Raw genomic sequence first — 21162 nt, 5'->3', positions numbered from 1 at the left:
GCTGGATCCTAGGAAGCTAGCTGGCTCCGGTCCCTACCCAGCTGCACCCGGCTCTCGTCTGACCGTCCTCCCACCCAGGAGCCGGAGGATGGTCCAGGGGCGCTCCCGCAAGGCGGCTGGTCCTGGGTGTCTTCAGCTGGACATTCCCAGTTGTATGAGTCGCGAGTGCGTCCAGTTTGGAGGTAGCCTCCGCAGCCACTGACAGGTGCTGCCTGTAGGGCGCCGGGTGCGGTCCCTGGTGCAGCTGGACGCGCACGCCCGGCTGCACGTAGCTTCTGAGCCCGGAACCAACAAGGAAAGGGAGGCAGGGCGCGGCCTGGGGGACTCCAGTGGACTGGAGCTGTGGAGGTCAAAGCTAGAAACTTTGCAGGCTCGTCTGCAGGGTTTCAGCGACAGCGACAGCTCACCCCGACAGGTGCGGGAGGAAGAGGCGGCGCCAGAGTCCTGCGGCCGGAGAACCGCGGCAGGGTCGCCTGTCCCCAGAGCTGGCCTGAAGCCGCCGGGCACTCCCTGCTTCTGCTGCTGCGCCCCCCGCCGCCGCCGCCGCAACCGCGGGGCTCCGGGAGGGGGCGCAGCCGGAGAGGGCGGTGGGGGAGGAGGAGGAGGGAAGAGGAGAAGGAGCAGGGGGTGGAGGATGGAGCCCCGGTCAGCCACCGCGGGCTCGCCGGAGCCAGCGGCGTCCTCCTCCTCTTTCCAGGCCCGGCTCTGGAAGAACTTGCAGCTGGGGGTGGTCAAGAGTAAGGGCAGCAGCAGCGGGCGTGCACGGGGCCAGGAGCGACGCCAGGAGGCCACTCCGTCTCCCTCCCCGTCACCCCCAGGGGGCAGGCGGGACGCACTGGCTGGCGTCGGGGCCACTGGCAGTAGGTGGATTGGCTTCAAGAAACGGAAGCAAGTATTGGACCGCGTCTTCTCCTCCTCCCAGCCCAACCTTTGCTGCTCCTCGGTAGAGCCTCTCGAGCCTGGCGGTGTCGGCAAAGCTGAGCAGGGCTCCACGCTGCGCCGCCGGATCCGTGAGCATTTGCTCCCCGCGGGAAAGGGGCCCGCGGCTGCTGCTGGAGCAGGCGGAGGGACGCCTCCTGGCGGACGCTCCCCAGACTCAGCTCCCTCTTCATCCTCCGCATCATCTTCCCTGTCCTCATCTCCCCAGCCACCTCCACGGGGGGATTGTGCCCGAGATGAGGGTGCCCGGCGTCGGGGCCCCGCGGCGCACGTGTGCCACCAGAAGAGTTCCTCCCTGCCGGGCACCACCAACCTGGAGCAGCTTCTGGAGCCACCACCGCCTCCTGCAGAGCCAGCGCGGAGCCCCGCGGAGCAAATCCCGGAGAAGGGCAAGGGCCAGGAGCGCGGCAGCAGCCAGGTGAGTCGCTTGTGCCCGGGGCCACGCCTCCAGCTTTGGGCGACCAGGACGCAGGTGGCGGGTGGCAGGGGCGAGGTGCGAGGTGCGAGGTGCGAGTGGTCCCAAGCAAATTAAACAGTGGAAAGAAAACATCCCGCTCCTGCTTAGTAAAGATAAAACTTGTACACTGACTTGACTTTACGAGTTGCCAATGAAAGTGGAAGTATTAATGGTAGCCAAATAGGAGAGGAACGAAGTTAGACATAATTTAGCATACTTTTTGCAGGCTTCCTGGAAGGACTCTCCACTATGTCTCAACCTTGTCCAAAGGAAAACAAACTCAACAGTTTAAAAAAAGATTACAACGCTGTGTGATAGTGGTGTGGAGAGGCTAGCATTTGAAACAAATTGTTTCCATGAAGGAATAGAAGAGCAGAGACGGGACTTAGTGGTAAACATGAGGTAATGGCTTGGGGAAAGCCTTAAAGCAGAAGTCTGCTAATTTACCTGCACGCCCTTCTCAAAACTTCCCGCAGCAAGGGGATCGCCGCCCAACAAGTGGGCGACCTGAGTGTCTCCTACGAGTTAGTCATATGTGTTCCTATGGCCCTTTCTAAGATTTAGTAGTCATCCGAAGTGGTTGCATTTCACATATGCTGTTTTCTACATCATGTTGCCTCTTTGATCACGCAGGTTTGGTCACACAAGAATCAACTACTAATGTACATGTAGGGTCCCCTAAGATGTTCCACTGAGTGGCTGCTCTTACTCCCTTGCTTTGTAGAGGGGAGGCTCTGCTTTTGTAAATGTTAGGAAAATCGTGTTGGTATTAGCAAATGTTTTGAAACTTCCATTCTGCCAGGGACCTAAAGAACTCTTTTCTTTGATATATCTTAGTTTATTTAAACTCATTATTTGACTATGAATATTTTTTTAGATTAATGACATGTACATTCAAACTTTAATTAGATTAAAGTTGCACTACAAGAAACAAGGCCATGTTTTGAAGGATAAGATATGGGAATAGGTGTGCTTTCAGTTGAGAATTTTTATAGTTTGTTAGTATAGTTTCAGAAAATAAATTAGAATATGAGTATTTTATTGTTTAATACAATTGATTGCAGCAACCTGTTACTGATGTTCAAGAAAACACCTTCTTTAGTTATTCTCAGAAGAGTAGGTAGAGATATCATTGACAAAAAAGCTAAATAAACCTACCTTTCCCTTCATCTTGCAAAAGAATTTAATATACTATTTCTGGTTCCAAAAGTAAGGTAAAAAGTCATTTTAAAAGGATGTTTTAAATTCAGTATAGATGAATGCTATGTATCTAAAATGTATTTATTTTTGAGTGCATATATAATCCTAATTATAAGAATTTTAGAGTGGAGTACTATATACATTTGTTTTTATGAACTTTTGCAATGAATAATAATAAAACAACACATAATAATTGAATTATTTTGGATGGTAGATATAGACATATCACTGCAAATGTTAACTTACTAAATTACTTTGCAGTTTACTGAAGCAAGATATTTTCAAAGCAAAAGCAGGGAATTCTGAATTGATCTTTATGTTTATTTTTACTAAAAAGTTTTCAGACACCATCGGTTTTTAATTAGAAAATATTGCTGTGTAAATATGAATTTTGTATTCAAAAGACCTCAACCTATTTTGGAGAAGACACTAAACAAATGTTATTGTGTATGCCTTCCTGTTTGCTGGGCACTTTATAGCCTTACATGAATTAATCCTCAGAGCAATCCTACATGATAGAAGTTCTTGTTGCCATTTTTATGGATTAGGAAAGCAATGCTCAAAGAAATTAAAATAACTCTTCTAGGGTCACATGGTTAATAAATGGCAGAGGTTCTATAGTCAAGTCATTCTCCAGCATCTTTTTCCATGACAACTTCTAGAACTTATTATGTTTCTGAGATGACTTCAATCAGTCCCATTAATTAATACTTGCAAGTTTACATACATTCTGTACTTTCTTCTCCATCCCTAGAATCAGCTCTATGATGGATTAGCTATATTAATCTGTTCTTTGTTCTATTTGATTGATTGTTGCATATTTGTTATATCACATTTACAAATGACATTATTAATCATACCATCCACGGTTCTAAAGAAGCTGTTCATTATAAAGAACTAGCGTTTCACTGAAGACATAGGAGAAATAAAGAAGCTAAAATATCTTTCCAAAAATAAGTGTAAGATGGGGTATAGGCAGAATGGTAAGCCCTGAGGGCTTGTCCTCAATGGTCACATTCCCAGGGAGAGGCACCATTGTCGGTTCTCAACATCTCCTGCTAACAGTCTTGTTCCTTGAGAATCAGACAGTTTTCTCTGGTATGAGTCACAAATCTAGGTTTCTGTAGCACTCGCTTACCAATGCAGAAGAGAGGATTCCTCAGTCCTCTCTAAATACTCCTCTGCCCAACTTGAAAAAGCCTGCTCACCTCTCTGAATGGGGAAGAGTAAGAAATGGAGTTGGAGAGCTTACTAAGGTGTCCAGGAATAAGCTTAGCTCTGCAGCACCCTTTCAAGCTCCCTGTGTATCTCAGAGGTCTTTCCTGGCTCTCCCAGCACCTCATCTGCTAAAATCTTTGGGCATGGAGATAGTGTATAGCACATATAGATTTCAGTTTTATTCATAGTTCACAAGAACAGATGGGAACACATGAGAGAAAATACAATAAAAGCATTAAATTCATATCCAGATTGCCTAGATAAAAGCACTGTTTTTCAGAGAAGAAAAAATGTTGTTGCAGAAAAACAAGGCAAATTGCTCAATTTTTCTTGTGTTGTCTGCTTGATCCTGGCTTCAGCCATGTTCTCCAAAACACTCCACCTCTCCATCCCCCAGCCCATCGTGAGGTCCCAACAGCATATGTGCATACTCTGACACTGGGTAAAGATGTCAAGCAAAGGCCAAAATTCAGATTGGGTTGCTGGGGAAAGAGATTTGGAAGTCACTGATGAACAGTGACTAAAACGGAACAAACTACCTCCGTGCCCCTGCCAGCTCTCTTGCTATTATGTTTTCTTTAGTCAAATATACCTTTGAAACACACTATAACACACTTGAGGATGTCTTACACATTAAATGATGTGCATTATTTAAAATAATCTGCTTGAATAAAAAAGAAGAAAGTAACCCCTTGTATCCCACTGATGCTTGTTCACGTGTCAGGCCATATTGTCACACCATATGCATTTCATTTTCTGCTGCACAGTTGGGAAAGATGCTTCTCAATTTGTGTGCGTATCAAAAATATGCCAATTTTGTGTATTCCGTCTTGATGAGTTACTAAAATTATATTCTGCTAGAATCAGAGAGTCGGTATTTTAAGATAGAGTGAGGAATGAACATATTGCATTTTTAAATGTTTTAACAAAAAAGCCTGTAGTGCTCATGAATGTGAAACTTTTATTGTTTTTCTTTTAAATTCATTTTATTAAAATTATCCTCATAGAGGAGTAAACATGTTTTTTGTTTTTTTGTTTTTTTTAAATGGGTAAATTGCCCTGGCTGGTGTGGCTCAGTTGGTTGGGCATAGTCCAGCAAACCAAAAGGTCACCGGTTGGATTCTTGCTCAGGGCACATGCCTAGGTTGCAGGTTCGGTATGCTGGGGCACACACACAAGGCAACCAATTAATGTTTCTTTCTCCCATTGATGTTTCTCGCCCTCTCTTTCTCTCTCTCTCCCTCTCTCTCTCTTAAATCATAAGTAAAATAAAATATGTTTTTTAAAGTTAGTAAATTATTTAAGGTATTATAGAAATATTTCAAAACATAGTAACAGGAATATTCATTCATTGGGATGAAACTCCTGGAACACATCTGTATGCTCCGACAAAAGGGGGAAAATAGTTTCTAAAATTAAGTCTAAATGTGAAATGCATCTTGCTTTGTTAATCATCTCACCTTTTAAAGAAAGTATTTTCAAAACCTACTTAAAAGGGTGCTTTGAGTTAATTTTTGCTATTTTTCAAGCATCTTTAATATTACTTCAAAGGCTATAACAATCTTGGGAAGCCAGAAATTAATAAAGAATACCAACTGGAAATGACTAAAACCATTAAAGATTCTACGAATCACAAAATGCTCAAAAAGTAACATTAGTGGCTTTTTCAAAGTGTGTGTGTGTGTGTGTGTGTGTGTGTGTGTGTGTGTGTGTGTGTGTGTGTTGGGTAGGAGGAGTAGGAAATGAAATCTTAGGACATTTTGGAGGAGGGTGTGAGTGAAGTTTGACATGTGATAGCATTCTTGAAAAATCCTGGGATCTTCAGGTCATTCCAGAGAAAGGGAGTGAGTGAAGACAGTGAGAGGTTTACTTTGGAGTGGAATTATTTCCTTGTAACTTTTAGTTTCTGTCCTGTGTGTCTGGCAGATTTCAGTAGAGCTATAAATCTTGTATAAATGGAAGTGTTATAACATAGATATTATGTGAGATTGACTTGAAACTTAGCTCAATAAGCATCAGCAATTTCTGTGTTGTTATTATTATTGAGCAGTATATTAAAGTTTTGCCACTGCCACTATTACAAATGACAGGTGGTTAAAAAAACCAACAGGGAGCTTTGGTGGTCCTTGTCATTTGATTGAAGGTACAAATTGTTTCACTTGCTGTGGTGGCAAAAGTAGCTCAAAATTAGCCAAGGCAGTACTGGTGACATCTCAACTTCTCACGTTAAAAAAAAAATGTCATATTACTTTTGGCAAATATGTGCACATTATCATAGATAAGTGAATAAATATTTTGAGGACTAAAACAAGATCAATAGATTTATAAAGAAAATAGAACAAACAACTCCCCTTGTTTTCTTTTGCCCCATTGTTTGGAAATAAGAGATGATTTTACAAAATTAAAGGTTAATAATATATTTTGGTACTTCAGGAAACATATAGTGTAATTTCTTTGCTCATGATAATTATGAAAATGTTTGCCAACTCTAGGTTGACAAAGGGTACATAGTATTCCTGGATAACATTGTAAACATTGACCAAATCTGCATATTCATAAATTAGGGTCATGCATTTTTTTTTTGTTAACTCATAGCTATTTATAGTATTATAGCAGACAGCTGTTTTAGATAAACAGATATCAATTTTTTTTCAATCTGAAACTTTTGTTCTTTTTTTTTTTTGCTGGAAAACTTAATAAAAATGACATATTTCCCTACCTCAGTAAGTCTAGCAACCTAAATAAAACCTTTTCCTGATAAGTGAGAATCATTGTTTGAGTCCTACTGACTTTGTTGAGGGGGGGAGTTATTTAATGTGAATGAAATAGATATCACCCTAGAACCTGCATTAGATAAGCTTGCTTGTTTTCATAAAATTACAGTATAAAGCATACCTATATTTGACACATTTATCTTTCTATAAAGTTAATTATTGAAAGGAGTGAGGGACCCTTCCTCAAGTCATTTTTTTCACTTACCAAATAATTTTTACTGTATTTGTGAATTTTGATTTGTCAGCGCCATTAAAACTATCATCTATTTTTTTCCTGAATGCTTAACTTTATGTGCCATTTTGATTTCTTTGTCACTTTCAACCTTTTTTTTCACATTGCTTTTTATAAGTCAGGTGTAGAAAGTAATGACTGTCCTTCAACAATTCAAGGCTTTTTGCAAATAGGTTTTCCCTCCAGTGTAACCAGTTTCTTATTAGAATTTCTTTTTTTCAGTAGAATATCAGGCCATGATTTTCCTAATGTCTTCAAATGTTTGTATTTAGTGTTCATCTGAATGTTAGCAATGTGAAAAACTATACTTTTCATATAATAAGATTTGAAAGTCCTGCATACTGCCTTCTTAAGAGAACAATTTTCCTGTTAAGTGTCATTTGAGATGTTTTATACCAGCCTATTTCCCATTCTCTTGGGTCCTAGTCAATATGGAAAATTACAACACATAATAGACAAGTGGACCTCTGGATGTTTTAGGCTCAGTGCCTCCTTCTAATCCCAATGGTTTTATTCAGAGGCCCCTTCTGTATTAGCAATCACACCCTATTTTGCTCAAGTCTGAGCTAGCTACACCAGCACTTCCAGAGTAGAATTTGGGAAGCCTTAGTACAATTGACCTATTTAATCAGCATTGTAAAAAGGTTCAGGGAAGACTGCTCAATAAATAGTTGCTGAATGAATGGTGGTATGAATGGATGGGCTAGAGCTGTTCAGAGATAAGTTGTCTGGAAAAGTTTCAAAATGATTTTACAGCTGTGTAATGACATTAATACCTTCTTATTCCTGAGTCTTTTTATGGCTGGCAGATGTGCCTGACATCCACCTCTTCTCCCAGCTGGTAGCTTGGCTTTTCTGAGCTTGTACTTTAATTCTGGGTCATGTCTGTGGGCAGAAGAGAGGACCTGATGCTGACTAAATGGCTGCCATACTGTGCTCAGGTGAGGGATGGAGGAGTGGTTTCTGTTCCTGAGGTCTCTGGTTCAGGGATGCATTTCTTAGTGCTGGCATCTGACTGCTGGTATCTGCTTTTGCACCCAAGTTTCCTTGTCTGGCCTCTGGCATTGTGCTCTCACACCTGGATTCCAGACATCCTGCTAACAAGTCCTCACTCACTTACGATCTCTGAGTCTTAAACTCTGCTCTTGAATCTTAGCTCAAGATATTGTACTTTCCTGCCAGCTTCATGGCCACTTTTCCTTAAACCTGTTTCCTTGCAATGGACTAAAGATCCCCAACTTGATCAAGAATCCTGCCCTCACTAGCCTGGTCCATTCTGCTGCCTCTGGAGTGCCAAGGGTGTGAACTGCTGTTTAGAGACTCGGCCAGTTTCTTTTCATAGTGAGGCAGATCACTTGTCTCATCCTGAGACCATTTATAAAACACCAAGGCCTCTTTCTGGGAAATCTGCATTGCCAGTCAACTGCATTTGCCGCCAAGGGGCGTTTCTTCCCCTGGGGCACGGGACAAAGCTGATCTTTTCACTGAGCACCATTCACTTTCTCTGTGTCCTTACGCCTTTCTCTCCTATTTTTAAAACTCTCACTATGCCCACTCTTTAACATCACCACCCTTTTCCTTAGTACTGCCTGCTTTCTTCTCCTTAATGTCTCTGTCTCTCCACTTGCAAGACTCCTTTTGCATCTGGAGCTGTGTTGTCCCATATGGCACATGAGGCTATTGAACAGTGGAAATAGTGCTATAAGAGTAAAAAATCACACCGGGTTTCTAAGCCTTAGTACAGAGAAAAGAAAGTAAAATATCGAATTAATTGCTATTTTTATTTACTATTTATTATAATGCTTGCATGTTGAAATACTATTCTGGGTATAATGGGTTAAATAGAATATATTATTAAAGTTAATTTCATCTGTTCCTTTTCATTTTTAAAAAAACTGACTACTAGACAATATAAAGTTATGCATGTGGCTCACATTTTTGTTTTTATTGAACAGCTCTGATGTAGAGCCAGTGTTCAAACTCCATTGCTCACGGGGCCAACAGAGTAAAGAAAACGAGCAAAGCGGGTTCGGCGGGGCCCATGGTGAGCTGGGAGCCCTTGCCGCTTTGAAGGGGCAGCTGTTCCTCAGCTCCAGCTGATTGTTGTCACGCAGTGAAAGAGCAGTGTCGCCAAAGTGTCTGCATTCTTTGATAGATACCCCAAATCTGGAATTTTGTGTGAAATCTCCAGAATCTTGAATTTTTGACAAATAATTTGTATTTTTAAAAACACCACACAGCCTAAAGAAAATGTTTGTCTGGACTGAATTTAGCTCTCAGTTTGACCTTCTGACTCAGAGCGCTCATGTCTGATTTTTCCACTCCCTTCCCACTGCTAGGAATATGTTATTTGCAGTGTCGTAGGTGTCAATGTATTTTACAAAATAACAAAACCAGGCGTGGTGAGGTGAAATCTGGAATGCAGTGGGCTGAGGGGTGTGCGGAAAGAGGAGGTAGGGATGGAAAGCAGGCCAAGCAGTTTGGTTCTACCCAGAAGATAAAGGAAATTGGTAGTAAGAGAGTGAGAACTATGTTGAGATGGGATCAGGGGAAGATTTTTAGTTTTTTGTTTTTTTTAATGAATAGCACCTGAATGGTTGATGAGTAGAAGTGTGCAGAGAAGTAGTTGAAGTTAAAGGAGGAAATGGGGGTACTCAATGGGATGGGGTCCCTAAAGATATGTATGGGGATGGCAGGGGAAGTGGCGGTGCAGCCAGAAGGTGGATGCAGGTAGGCAGCCTGTTTGGTGGCAGCAAAGTGAGGGTGTTTCCAGCTGATGGCCTCTGCGTTGCTTCAAAGTGTGGTTAGGATTTGGACATGGGAAAACAGGGAAAGGATATGGGCACAGGCACAGAGATGAATAAGTGCCCCGTGTATTGAAGAAGTGGGGAGTCAGTACTGGGATGAGGCCTAGGGTATGGGCAGGGGGACAATGGGACGTAAAGGTGCAGATGAAAGCATGCCAGGCTGAGGAGTGTATCCAGGGGATATATCTAGGGCAGCAGTAGGGACTCCTGCAGGCAGTTGAGCAGGGGAGACAAGGTCAAGTGAGCCTTAGGAGGGTCAAGTTGGCGGTTGAGGCAGGAGGCCATACTAAGGCCACAACTCGGAGAGCAGGGCCATGACCTGATCTGGGGGCTGGCAAGATGGAAAGATTGGAAAGACCAGCATGTGGCTGAACCTTCAGGGAAAGGAACAATGGAAGGGATTAATCAAAGCAAGCTTTCCCTTTTACTCCTTTTCCTTTTTATTGCTTTTATGGAAAAGTCTTTTTCTTGGAGAGGGTGAGGGAGTGTTGAGTTTTAAATTTGCACATATGTAGAATGGTTGAGCACACCAGGCTCCTGAGGGGCAGGTTGTCTCCTATTTACTTTAAAAGCTCATATTCTTTATAGTTATTTTTTATTCTTCCTGAATAAAATAGTTATTCTTTTCTCTGCAGCATTAAGCACTGAAAGTAGTGAAGGTTAATACAACAAAAGAAAGGGCAAAACATGTTTGTCACTTAAAAAAATCAGGTAAAATAAGAACACCTCCTATGTAGGAGACTCCTATGTAGCATTGACTCTTTCTTATGGTTCCTGATATCAGGGTGGCTATATAGTTGAAGAAATAGTTATAATAAAAGGTTAGAATCCATGGACTATGTTGGAAATTTCTATTCTTAAGGCAGTGTACTTCAAATGAGTTAAGTATGCATTCTCTCTCAGATGGAAGGTTGGTCTGTGCAGAGCAAATGATCAGTTTTTGAAGATTGCAAATAGATATTCTCTCAAAATAAAAACCATATTCTATTTATGCCTTTAAGCAATAATTGACTCCTGTTCTTTTATTGAAGTGTAAAATAGCTTCTCATAAAAGAAAAAATCAGCATTTGAAGGGTTGCCTTTGAATAGTATTTTCAGCACCTCAGATGAGGAGTCTCAGTGTTTTCCAAAATATCTTCTGAGATTGGAATAGGTTTTGCAGACAAGTTTTATGTTGCTCCAGAGCTGTTGCCAAACATTGTGTTCCTTAGAGGTCAGAACACCCTGAATCAGGTCGGCCCTGCTGAGCCCTGGCCCAGAGCAGACAGGGCTGCACCCTTCCCTTTCTCCTTTCTTTGCATCCCTCTATTTTCACAAGGAAGCTGGACGTGAGGGACAGGGATCAGGTCCAGCTGAGATCGTAACCTCACCTGGTTCTCTCTGGCCTTCCTTGCATATACGCCAATTCAACCCAACAGTTCCAAGTGAAAAAGCATTTACTTTACCATTTTGGTCATCACTCCTCAACTCCTCTCTACTCCTTTAGGCCCCTCAGGCAACATCCATTTATGCTAGACTCAGGCTGGTGCTTCTGTGACTTTCTAGCCAGCTTTGTGGGAATCAGCTGATCAAGACTGAGGGGTATAGGCAGAGATGGGAAGGAGACCTACATTTTGCAGTTTCCCAGGCCCCATGCCCACTGCCTGTTTTCAAGGAAGATAGAACTTTGTAAAGTGTTCTTACATCTATTCTCCTCTACTTGACATTTTCACTTTCTCTATCTTCAACTTTTTTTTTCCTTAGTATATGTGAGGTAGGACTATGTGGAACTTGCTGTGAAAGGATCTTGGTGTATCTTGGATGATCAACCACAGTTAGTGTATCTAACTCTATCATAGGACTATCCAGGTGGTCTTTTCTTTGGGTGGCTCTTTATTCTCTGCCCTCCTAATACCTGCCTTTCAGCTATTTCACTCTCTTTATTTCTGAGAACAGGGGTAGGGAAAATTAAAAAGAAAGCTGGGCATGTTTTTATTAGAGGATTTTATAATATATACTTTTTCACATTGAAGTTGAAATAATTGTCTTCTCTGATGTTTTGACATTTTGCGTTGTTTTGGCATATGCTGTTACACACACACACACACACACACTAACCAGGCTTTCTCTAGGAATGGTTTCTACATGTATGTATGTTTTCACACACATCATATTTTCCACTAGAGTCAAAGATAACCAGAATATCTCCAACATTTTTCTACTTCTAAATTTAATTTATGTTTTTAAATGTCACTGACAGCATAATATTTACCACTGGTTTAAGTTTATATAGTTTGAATGGCTGTACAATAACCGGCTCTACCAAAGTTATGAAAAAAAACAAAAAGCAATTAGAAGACAGCTTTTGTGGTTTACTATGGGGTGTGTTCTACAAAGGGAATGAATAATCTTGCTTTGAATTTAAACTAATGTATAATGAAAGCCTTTTCTTCAGTAAAATAATCATTCTTTTTTAAGTTCCATCTTACAGACACCACGGAAGAGAGGTCGTTGAATTATTCCCTTAATCTTTTGAAATCTAGATGTCACAATAACTAATCTCTATCATTAGTATTTTCAAGCCTGGCTTGGCTTTACCATCACAAAATGATCCTGACAAATAAAAGAATAAGAAGGCATTTTGGTAAGCTTCTTTATTGATATAGTTCAGCTTTTGATTAGAGAAGAAGTGATACCTTTAGGATAATAAAGATGTATTCTCATGATCACAGAAAGCTTAAAAAGAGAATAGGAAAATAATTGAGTTAGGAGCAAATGGATCTGGGCAGCAGAGCTTTGTGTTGGGTGCTTAAAGAACATGCTATGTATTTCTGTTAATGATTCTTAATGGCTCTTCTTTTAAAGAAAAAAATTCCTTATACCACTTCATTGCTTTATTCATCCCCTTAACTGTATCTGGATTGCATCCCGAGTGGTTTATTTACAAGTGCCCATTTCACATTAAAAAATTTTTTTTTTCTAGGAGTATCATTCTAATGTGAGTTTCAAGTAGCTACACAAATTTTGTTTGTACTTGGTGTCAGAAATTGGTCGTGTGAACTAGTTTGCATAAGTATCCATGAACCTCTCATAATGGTACCCATTGTGGTAGGGCTTGGCCTTTATTACCTTGTTTTTGAATGACATTTTGTTAAATCACAATACACATGCCATCTTCTGAACTTGTATTACATGAGCTAGGACACGCTTATGTGGTCCTCCCCAGCCCACTCTGTGCTGTGTTCTCATTGCTCAATTGAACCATTTCACCTCCCACCTAAAGCTAACCAGCAGGTGGGGCCATTTTAAAATGACACTTTATAACTAGTATTAATTGTAAGCAAACATACAACATATTTATTGTACTGGCACTATTTTGTTTTAACTCATTAATTTACTACAACACTTTCTGAAGTAGGTTTATTATTGCTTACATTTTCTAGATGAATAAACCAAGCCACAGGGGATTAAATGACTTGCCCAAAATCACACATCAGTATAGCTTAGATCCAGGTCGTCTGGCCCTTAAGCACTGCATCAGAAGGTTGTCTGAAGTAGGTGGTGCCTGAGAAGCCCAGCTTAGGGAAATGAAACTCCAAGTGGAAGTTTGGAATGGAGTTTTAAAGCCTCATCTTCCTCCCCATCTCAGTAGGGACATTACAACTCTTCTTTGCCTCTGCCTTTTTCTCCCCATCTTTCTTGTTTCTGAAGGTTTTCTCATAACAAGTCAGTTAAAAAAAACCGATTTAGTGCAACAGAAGATTTTGGTATCTGGCTCTATCACTTACTTGTGAAGAGCCCTCTAAGCTCTCTTTGATCACTAAAGATAAAGTCAGCACCTTTACATCTTGGTCCTGCTTAAAAAAATTCTTCCTCACTAAGTACCCCAGTAGATCATCATCGGTATGTCTGTTATTGACTTTTTATTAGAGACATGTTATAAGTTACAACAGCCTTGTAATGCATTTTCTATATTCTACAGCCTAATCTCATTTTTGTCATTAATGCTTTCTTGTTCCATGAAAGGCATGGTATTAGGGGAAAGAAACAAAATAGATCTATCTTCTAAGTGTTCTTTATACAACATCTTAAATAAGCATTGTAGAATATATACATTATCTCACTTAACACCTCACAACAATTTTCACAGAGAGGTATTGCTCATTGCATTTTATATATGAAAAATTTTTAGGGAGATTAATGAACTTCTCTGTAATCCTATTTCTGTCCATAGTGGTAAAACCATGACCGTGTCTTGGTAGTAATAATAGCAGTACCAAAATCTTGTCTTAAAGGCTAATAAAAAGTCACTGTCTTAAGCGCTTCATAGGCATTACTTCATTTAATCCTTGAGACAACTGTAAAGCAGCAAGAATTCTTTGTCTCATTTTTTTTTTCAGATTTAATGTGTTTTATTGATTAAAATATTACATTTGTGCCAATTTCCCTTCCCTCTGCTCCCCTCCACCCGTTGGCCCTCCTCCCTCCAGTTGTCCCCCCCTTTTAGATCATGTCCATTAGTTGTGCATACAGTTCCTCCCAATCTCTCTCCGTCTATTCCATTCCCTCCTACCATGATCCCCAATTCCTATATCATCTCCCTCCCTCTCCCCACTCCCCCTCCCTGTTGACCTCCCCCCACTATGCTTCCCTTACCCACAGTTCCTTTTCCACTCTCGTTGCCTGTTTCGTTTGCCTTTGTTTCATCTCCCTAGCTTCTGTTTTTTAAACCAGTCCCTTTAACATCTCATATAACAGTGGTTTGGATCTAATGAACTCTTTCAGTTTTATTTTGTCCTGGAAACACTTTCTCTGTCCTTCTATTCTGAATGACAATTTCGCTGGATAGAGTATTCGTGGTTGTAGGTTTTGGATTTTCATTACTTTGAATATTTCTTGCCAGTCCCTTCTTGCCTGTAGTGTTTCCCTTGAGAAGTCAGCTGATAGTCTAATTGGGACCCCTTTGTACATAATTCTTTTCTTCTCTCTTGCTGCTTTTAAGATTCTCTCTTTATCCTTAATTTTTGACATTTTGATTATAATGTGTCTTGGAGTGGTTCTCCCTGGGTCCAGTCTCTTGGGAACTCTCCTTGCTTCCTGGACCTGCATGCCTATTCCCTTCCCCAAGTCTGGGAAGTTCTCCTTTATTATATTTTCACTCAATTTTTCAAGTTCTAGTTCATCTTCCTCATTCTCTGGCAAACCTATGATTCTTATGTTGGGCCTTTTATAGCTGTCCCAGAGGTTTCTGATCCTCTCATTGTTGCTTCCTATTTCCTCTCGCTGCATTGGTTGACTGCTTGTTCCTTCTCCATATTCCAGTTTGTTGAAATGAACTCTGGATTCCTCACCATCTGTCTCGTATGTGGTTTTGTTCCTTTCGTTATGAAAGTTTTTCGCTTCTTTCTTATCTTTTTCCTGCTCTTTTGTGAATTCTGTAAGCCACCTGATAACAATGGCCCAGAACTGAGCCTCTGACAGGTTTCTTATCTGTTCATCCGTCAGGTTCTCTATCTGCTGTCTGGTGAGTTGTGCCACCGGGATCTCTATATTTGCCTGCCACATTTTGACAGATGCGTTTTGTTTTCCTGGGCTGGCTGTCCGGGGCGGTGCCTGTGTACGTGGCACAAATTAGCGACCAGTGCCTGTCTGCGACCTATTTCGCAGCCCTGTGGTGCTTTCTGTGGGGGCGGGGGTCCAAGATGGATTCACACAGTTATTCAGCTAGGAGACCGGGATCCGTCCTCCCGCCCCCCTGGGCCTCACTGTTCAAGGCGATGCTGCGGCTGCTCCCCTGCGCCGGAGTCGCGCATGCCAGGGGCTTGATTGGAGTCGCGCACGCCAGGGGCTTGATTGCCTCCGGGATTTTTCGCCGCCCGCCCGCCGCTCCGCAAACAGCTTTGCCTTCTTTAACTCTTACCTGCCCAAATGGCACCGCTGGTTTATAACTTCATATGTTGGGCTTCCGTGTAGTTTTATTTTCTGGAATTTCTAGTTATCCTTTGTTTTGAAGTAGTTGTATTCCTCTATAGTTGTTGAGGGAGACCTAGCGTGTCCGTCTAAGCCTCCATCTTGGCCGGAAGTCTCTCTTTGTCTCATTTTATTGATAAATCAGTGGAGGCTCAGAAAGGGTGGGTAAATTTCTCAGGGTCACACAGCTGGTAAATGGCAAAGCTGGGATTTTGCACCTCAGTGGCTGGCTCCAAAACTAGTGAGTCTAACTGCCATGTCACACAGTTATCCTCCACACTGAAGAGATACTCTGTCTATTATGCAGCCCTTTTTCAGATGTTTTGGAATGGGCAAAAGATTTGGTTAAATATTCTACATAACAAACCAGCCACAGATATATATGTGTACCTGAAAGTTCTCCTTATGCTATAATAGCAATGATTCCTTTCTCTCTTTCTTCCTCACATATTTATTAAATATCTACCCTGTGGTAGACATGGAATTTTGTGATACCTTGATAAAAAAGACCATTCCTGATATAGTAAAGGAAACATCCATTAACTTTTTAAAAGTACACACATCACTATCAGTTTCAAGTATAATAACTCTCTCAGAGGAACACAGAGAACTATGGGAGTGAATTTTAAGAGGTCCCAACCTGATATTGAAGGAAGGTTAGGAGCCTAGGAGTCATTCCTAAAGATGTGACACTTAAGATGAAATAAAATAAGGAATAGGTGTTGGCCAGATTTGGGGGAAGGAGGGAAACTGAGGGATGTGGCAGAGTGTTCTGGGCAGAGGAAACCACAGCAGAAGGCACTTAGAGAATTGCCCAGGCAGCTGGAAGTTGGTGAATAAGAGGGTAAATAGAGGAGGATGGGCCTGGAATGGTTGGCAGGGACCAGAGTGTGCAGGACCTAGTGGGCCATGGGGAGATTTTGGACTTCTACAAGTACTAAAGCAGTTTTGAGAGCCCAGGGACTTGGCCATGAGCAAGAGACCATTTTCAGGAAAGTTCATCATGACCTTTGTCTGGGAATAGCTTTTTTTTGCTGCTCTGTGTGGAACCATTTTGCACTCTAGAGGGGTTTTGTGAAGAGATATAGAAGAATGTTGGGGCTGTCATTTCTACTAAGATAACGATATTTTAAAAATGTCTATAAGAATTAGAAATGCCTATTGAATGAAATATCTTGCCCTCTGGAAAAACATGACATTTCATTCTTTCCATTGCTTGTTTTGCTGAGCACTGTTGGGAGATAAATGAAGGCAGGAGAAGCCATCTGATCCCCCATTGCCAGTGCTCTGGGGAGAGATCTGCATATGAAAATGAGATAGAGCCCCATGATCCAGACATTACTGCTGTAAATTATGGAGAATATATATTTTTGTGAGCTTCCAATTTCTTTTTTTGAAGTTAGGATGAAAAAAAGAGAAGAACTTTGGAAACTGATTCTGTGAGGAGGGGTACATTTAAAAGCCTACATTGTCTGTTATAATTAGAAACAGAAATGGGTGATTAGAAAGACTGCTTGTTGAACAAATCTAAAGCACGATAATGGAGGTTTGATTTAAAATTTATACTTTCATATATTTTTAGATATAAAACCTAAATTTGATATTTTCATGTACAGCCAATATTCACATTTATGAAACAGATTTGCAACAGTGCACTGAAGCAAGAAGGAAAACATAAAGTGTAAAATCTCACCATTACACTTGTTAACACAATGGTATAGGATGAAAAACAGGAAATGTCAAAATTCCTTATTGAGACTATAAGCCCATCAAACCATCAAACTTGAAGTGGCAGCCATAAGCCAGCCTACCTGTTACTCTGTGAAAGCTCAGGATATAGATTCTAATATGTTTGGTAGGCAGGTTTAAATGCTCAGAAATTGTACCAAGCCCTGACCAACACAAGTCTACCAATCTGTGCTTAACCTCCCCAGCCAATTACTGTGACGAACAACCACCCTGGCTACGTGGGCTGCCCAACACACCCAAGCATTACTGCCATCTGCAGTAGGAAAGAACATCTTGTAAAAATTCAATGGCATAAGCCATGTCCAAGACCAAAGAGTATCTAGAACTTACATATTTTTTATCTGTTATCATGTGATGTCATCTTTTTTTGTCTTTACATAGCATTTGGCTGGAATCATAACCAAGTAAACACTATACAAACAGCAAAGAAATTTAACATTGATTCTCGTTCTGTCTGGGGATCCATCGACCTTTTCAGAAACTAAGGAAAGTTGTGACATTCTCCTCATAAAGAAACACAGATGCACAGAAAATCAGTATTGTGCATTCACCTTCAACCAAGGAACTCCCTGATTGTCAACCCATGGACTTCAGAACCCTCCATCAGTACTCTTGGGATAAAAGAAAAATTCAGTGGTAATTCTCATGAAATAGGATGGCCTTATTAGCACTAGGAGGAATAAAAACTTGAGTCTTTGAATTTTCAGTTATGATCTTGCATATTTATTTATCCCAGGACCTGTCAGGGTACATGATTTATTCTTAGGAAAGATCTGTAGACTTACCTCCTAGGAAGAAGTACAGTTGTGCCCAGAAATAAAAAATCAGTTGTATATTGCAGCTAATTTACTGAAGGGACCAGCATACAACTGGAACCCTAATTTGATTACAGTTGGAGTTTCTGTTAATACTGAGAAATTGATTTGTGTTCCCTTCTTATTAGTTCTTTTATAAAGATTCTTCTTTGGGACTGGACCACTGAGAAGTCAGATTTCTGTACTAGAGTACTGTAGTCTTGTACTGTTGAATAAATAATGCCAAGGGAATTCTGGATCTCAGGAGATACAGAGGCTTAATTCCCTCACTGTAATTGTTGTTGGGATGATTGGTCTGATTGGCACCATCACTAGTGTGAATAGACTTCTGTTCTCTCAGCTCTCTGTACTCATTTCCTCTTGATGATAACATGCCTGTATTTTAAAGAAATAAACGTGCTAGAAAATATAGAAGCCCACAGTCTGGAGTCATTTTTGAAATCTTGGACATTTCTCATAACAATTTTTTTATCGAATATATCTCCCCAGGCAAGGGAAACAAAAGAAAAACAAATGGGATTATATCAAAATAAAAAGGTTTGGCACAGCAAAGGAAATAAAATAAAAAGACAACCCACAGAATGGAAGAACATATTTGCCAATATACCTGGCAAGGGGTTAATTCCTAACATTTATAAAGTACTTACAAAACTTAACACTAAAAAAACCAAATCTACCCAGTTAAAAAGTTGGCAAGGGACCTGAATAGACACTTCCTTAAAGAGGACATTCAAATAGCCAATAGACATATGAAAAGATGTTCAACATCACTAATCATCAGAGAAATGCACCTTAAAACCACAGTGAGATACAATCTCACACCTGTCAAAATGTTTATCAACAATAAATCAAGGAACAGGTGCTGATGAAGATATAGAGAAAGGGGAAGACTTTTGCACTATTGGTGGGAATGCAGACTGGTCCAGCCACTGTGGAAAGCAGTGTGGAGTTACCTCAAAAAATTAAAAAAGGATCTCCCTTTGGACCCAGTGATCCCACTTCTGGGAATACATCCAAAGGAACTCAAAACACTCATTGGAAAGAACATAAGCACCCCTATGTTTATTGCAGTGTTATTTACAATCACCAAGATATGGAAGCAGCGCAAATGTCCATCAGCAGATGAGTGGATAAAACAACTATGGCACATTTACATAGTGGAATACTACTCAGCCATAAAGAAGAAGAAAAATTCACCCTTTGCGACAGTATGGATGGACCTAGAGAACATTATGCTATGTGAAATAAACCAGTCATAGAAAGACAAATACCACATGATTTTGCTCATATATGGAATCTAATGAACAAACTGAACTAACAAGGAAAATAGGGGCAGAGTCATAGATGCAGAGCAGGATGACAGCTATTGGTTTGGGGTGGGGGGAGGTTAAGGGGTGCAGGGATTGAGCACAAAGGGAAAAGGCCTCAGGCACTTGGACAACTGTGTGGTGATTGCTGGGTAGAGGTGGTATAAGGGGACCAAATGGTAATGGAAAAAACACAAAAAAGATTAAATGAAAAAATTTAAAAAGACATTACAAAAAAATCAAAACAAAATAAAATAAACGCACCAACCAGAGGCCTACCTAACTTATAACTTCTTGCCTGGCAGCCTGATTCTCAGCTTGGGGCATTGGCCTTTGAGAAGAAAGATGGGTGTAACTGGAGGTAGAATGCCCACTCCTTTTGGAGCACTGATGCTTGGTGTCCCAGGGATGAAGAGAGAGACCTGCTTCCGGGGTCATCTCCACAAGATCCTGCCAGGCATGCTCAGCTTGGGAGGAGGAGAGGCACACAGTGGTTCCCATCATCATAATCTGAGAAGAGGCAGGTAGGAAGTGGTGGTGCCCAATGAGACAGATGGAGCCTGGCATCAGAGATGGCTTACTCAGTCCTCTTCCCTTGGAAGTGACAGGAGCTCAGTTCTCCCTGGACCTAGCTTTACCTCTCTCTGTCTGCCCCTCGCCTTCCTTCTTTCCTTCCTTCTGCCCAAATTTATTGGCTTTGGGCATCTTCTCAGGTAAGGTTTCTCCACATGGTGGCCCCCAAAAGCTCTTTGCATACATCCTCCTTATAGTTATTGGGAGGGAGTCTCATGGGAATTACTTACATCCACACTCTGTCCCCTGTGGCCAGGGAGTGAGCAGAGTGGCCAGTTATGTGTGTATCCTTTGAGGCCAGGAATGAGGAACATCCCAGCTAAACAATGTGGATTGAAAGTGGGAAGGAGGCAGCTCCTTAAAGGCAAATCAGATTGCCGTTGACAGGCAGAAATCTCCAGTGTCCACTTGGGGTTTGGTCAATAATCAGCAGTTGGGAAGACAAATGATCAGCCATTCATAAAACCTCTCTGTGAGCTGTTGGACTGGGCTACTGGATTGAGACATGGGCTCATTCCAGCCCTGCAGAGCAAGACTGTTTTTTTTTTTCCTGTGTTGTTAATATAAAATAAGCATAGAGTATAGAATTAAAAGGCATGTCAACCAGATTTTTTTATGCCTTTCTTTTTGAATGGGTTATAGTACTGGTAACGTTAGTTATGAAATGACTGCTTTTAAGTTCAGCTGTGGTGCAAATGGTAGCATCCGAGCTAACCTACAGCTTAACTCATTTGTTGAGTCCTAGAATTTTGGAAAATAACCTATAAAACATATTTTACATTAGGGAGATACTGATCCTCAGGGGTAAATACGCTGAATAAGTTGAGATATTCTCTGCTCTCTTTCTCAGAACCTAGAATACAATCAGTTCCTAATCTCGACCTTACTTAGAAGCTATTTCATTTACACAAATATGCTTTAGTGATATTCACCCATCACTACCTCAGCTTGTCTTATCGTCTCTGCCATCAACTCTGGAAAGAAAATGTCACTTTTAGAGGATCTGTGGTTTCAGTACAAAGGAAGAAAAGAAATGGTGCAAAATAAAAATGATCTAGGTAAGTTGTCTTCCAGAGCTCAGTAAGGCACTTACTTTCTCCAAATCTCACATTTCTCTTCTGTAAAACTGGGAGAATAACACG

General features: G+C 41.1%; 1 protein-coding gene across 2 annotated transcripts in view; it reads left to right on the top strand.

The window, feature by feature from the left end:
• The first annotated feature begins 634 nt into the window (after window positions 1–634).
• MCTP1 (multiple C2 and transmembrane domain containing 1) overlaps window positions 635–21162 on the top strand; it is a 473957-nt gene continuing 453429 nt past the window's right edge. For both annotated transcript variants that reach the window (XM_090276498.1, XM_090276497.1), the window contains exon 1: window positions 635–1357. In XM_090276498.1, the coding sequence (XP_090132624.1) occupies window positions 635–1357 (723 nt within the window). The remainder of the gene's footprint in view (window positions 1358–21162) is intronic.

Source organism: Furipterus horrens, unplaced genomic scaffold (genome assembly GCF_987537825.1).
Source record: "Furipterus horrens unplaced genomic scaffold, mFurHor1.1.pri manual_scaffold_5, whole genome shotgun sequence".
In the NCBI taxonomy this organism is placed as follows: domain Eukaryota; kingdom Metazoa; phylum Chordata; class Mammalia; order Chiroptera; family Furipteridae; genus Furipterus; species Furipterus horrens.
The sequence above is the reverse complement of the archived record's forward strand: the minus strand, read 5'-3'. Positions and strand labels throughout refer to the sequence as shown.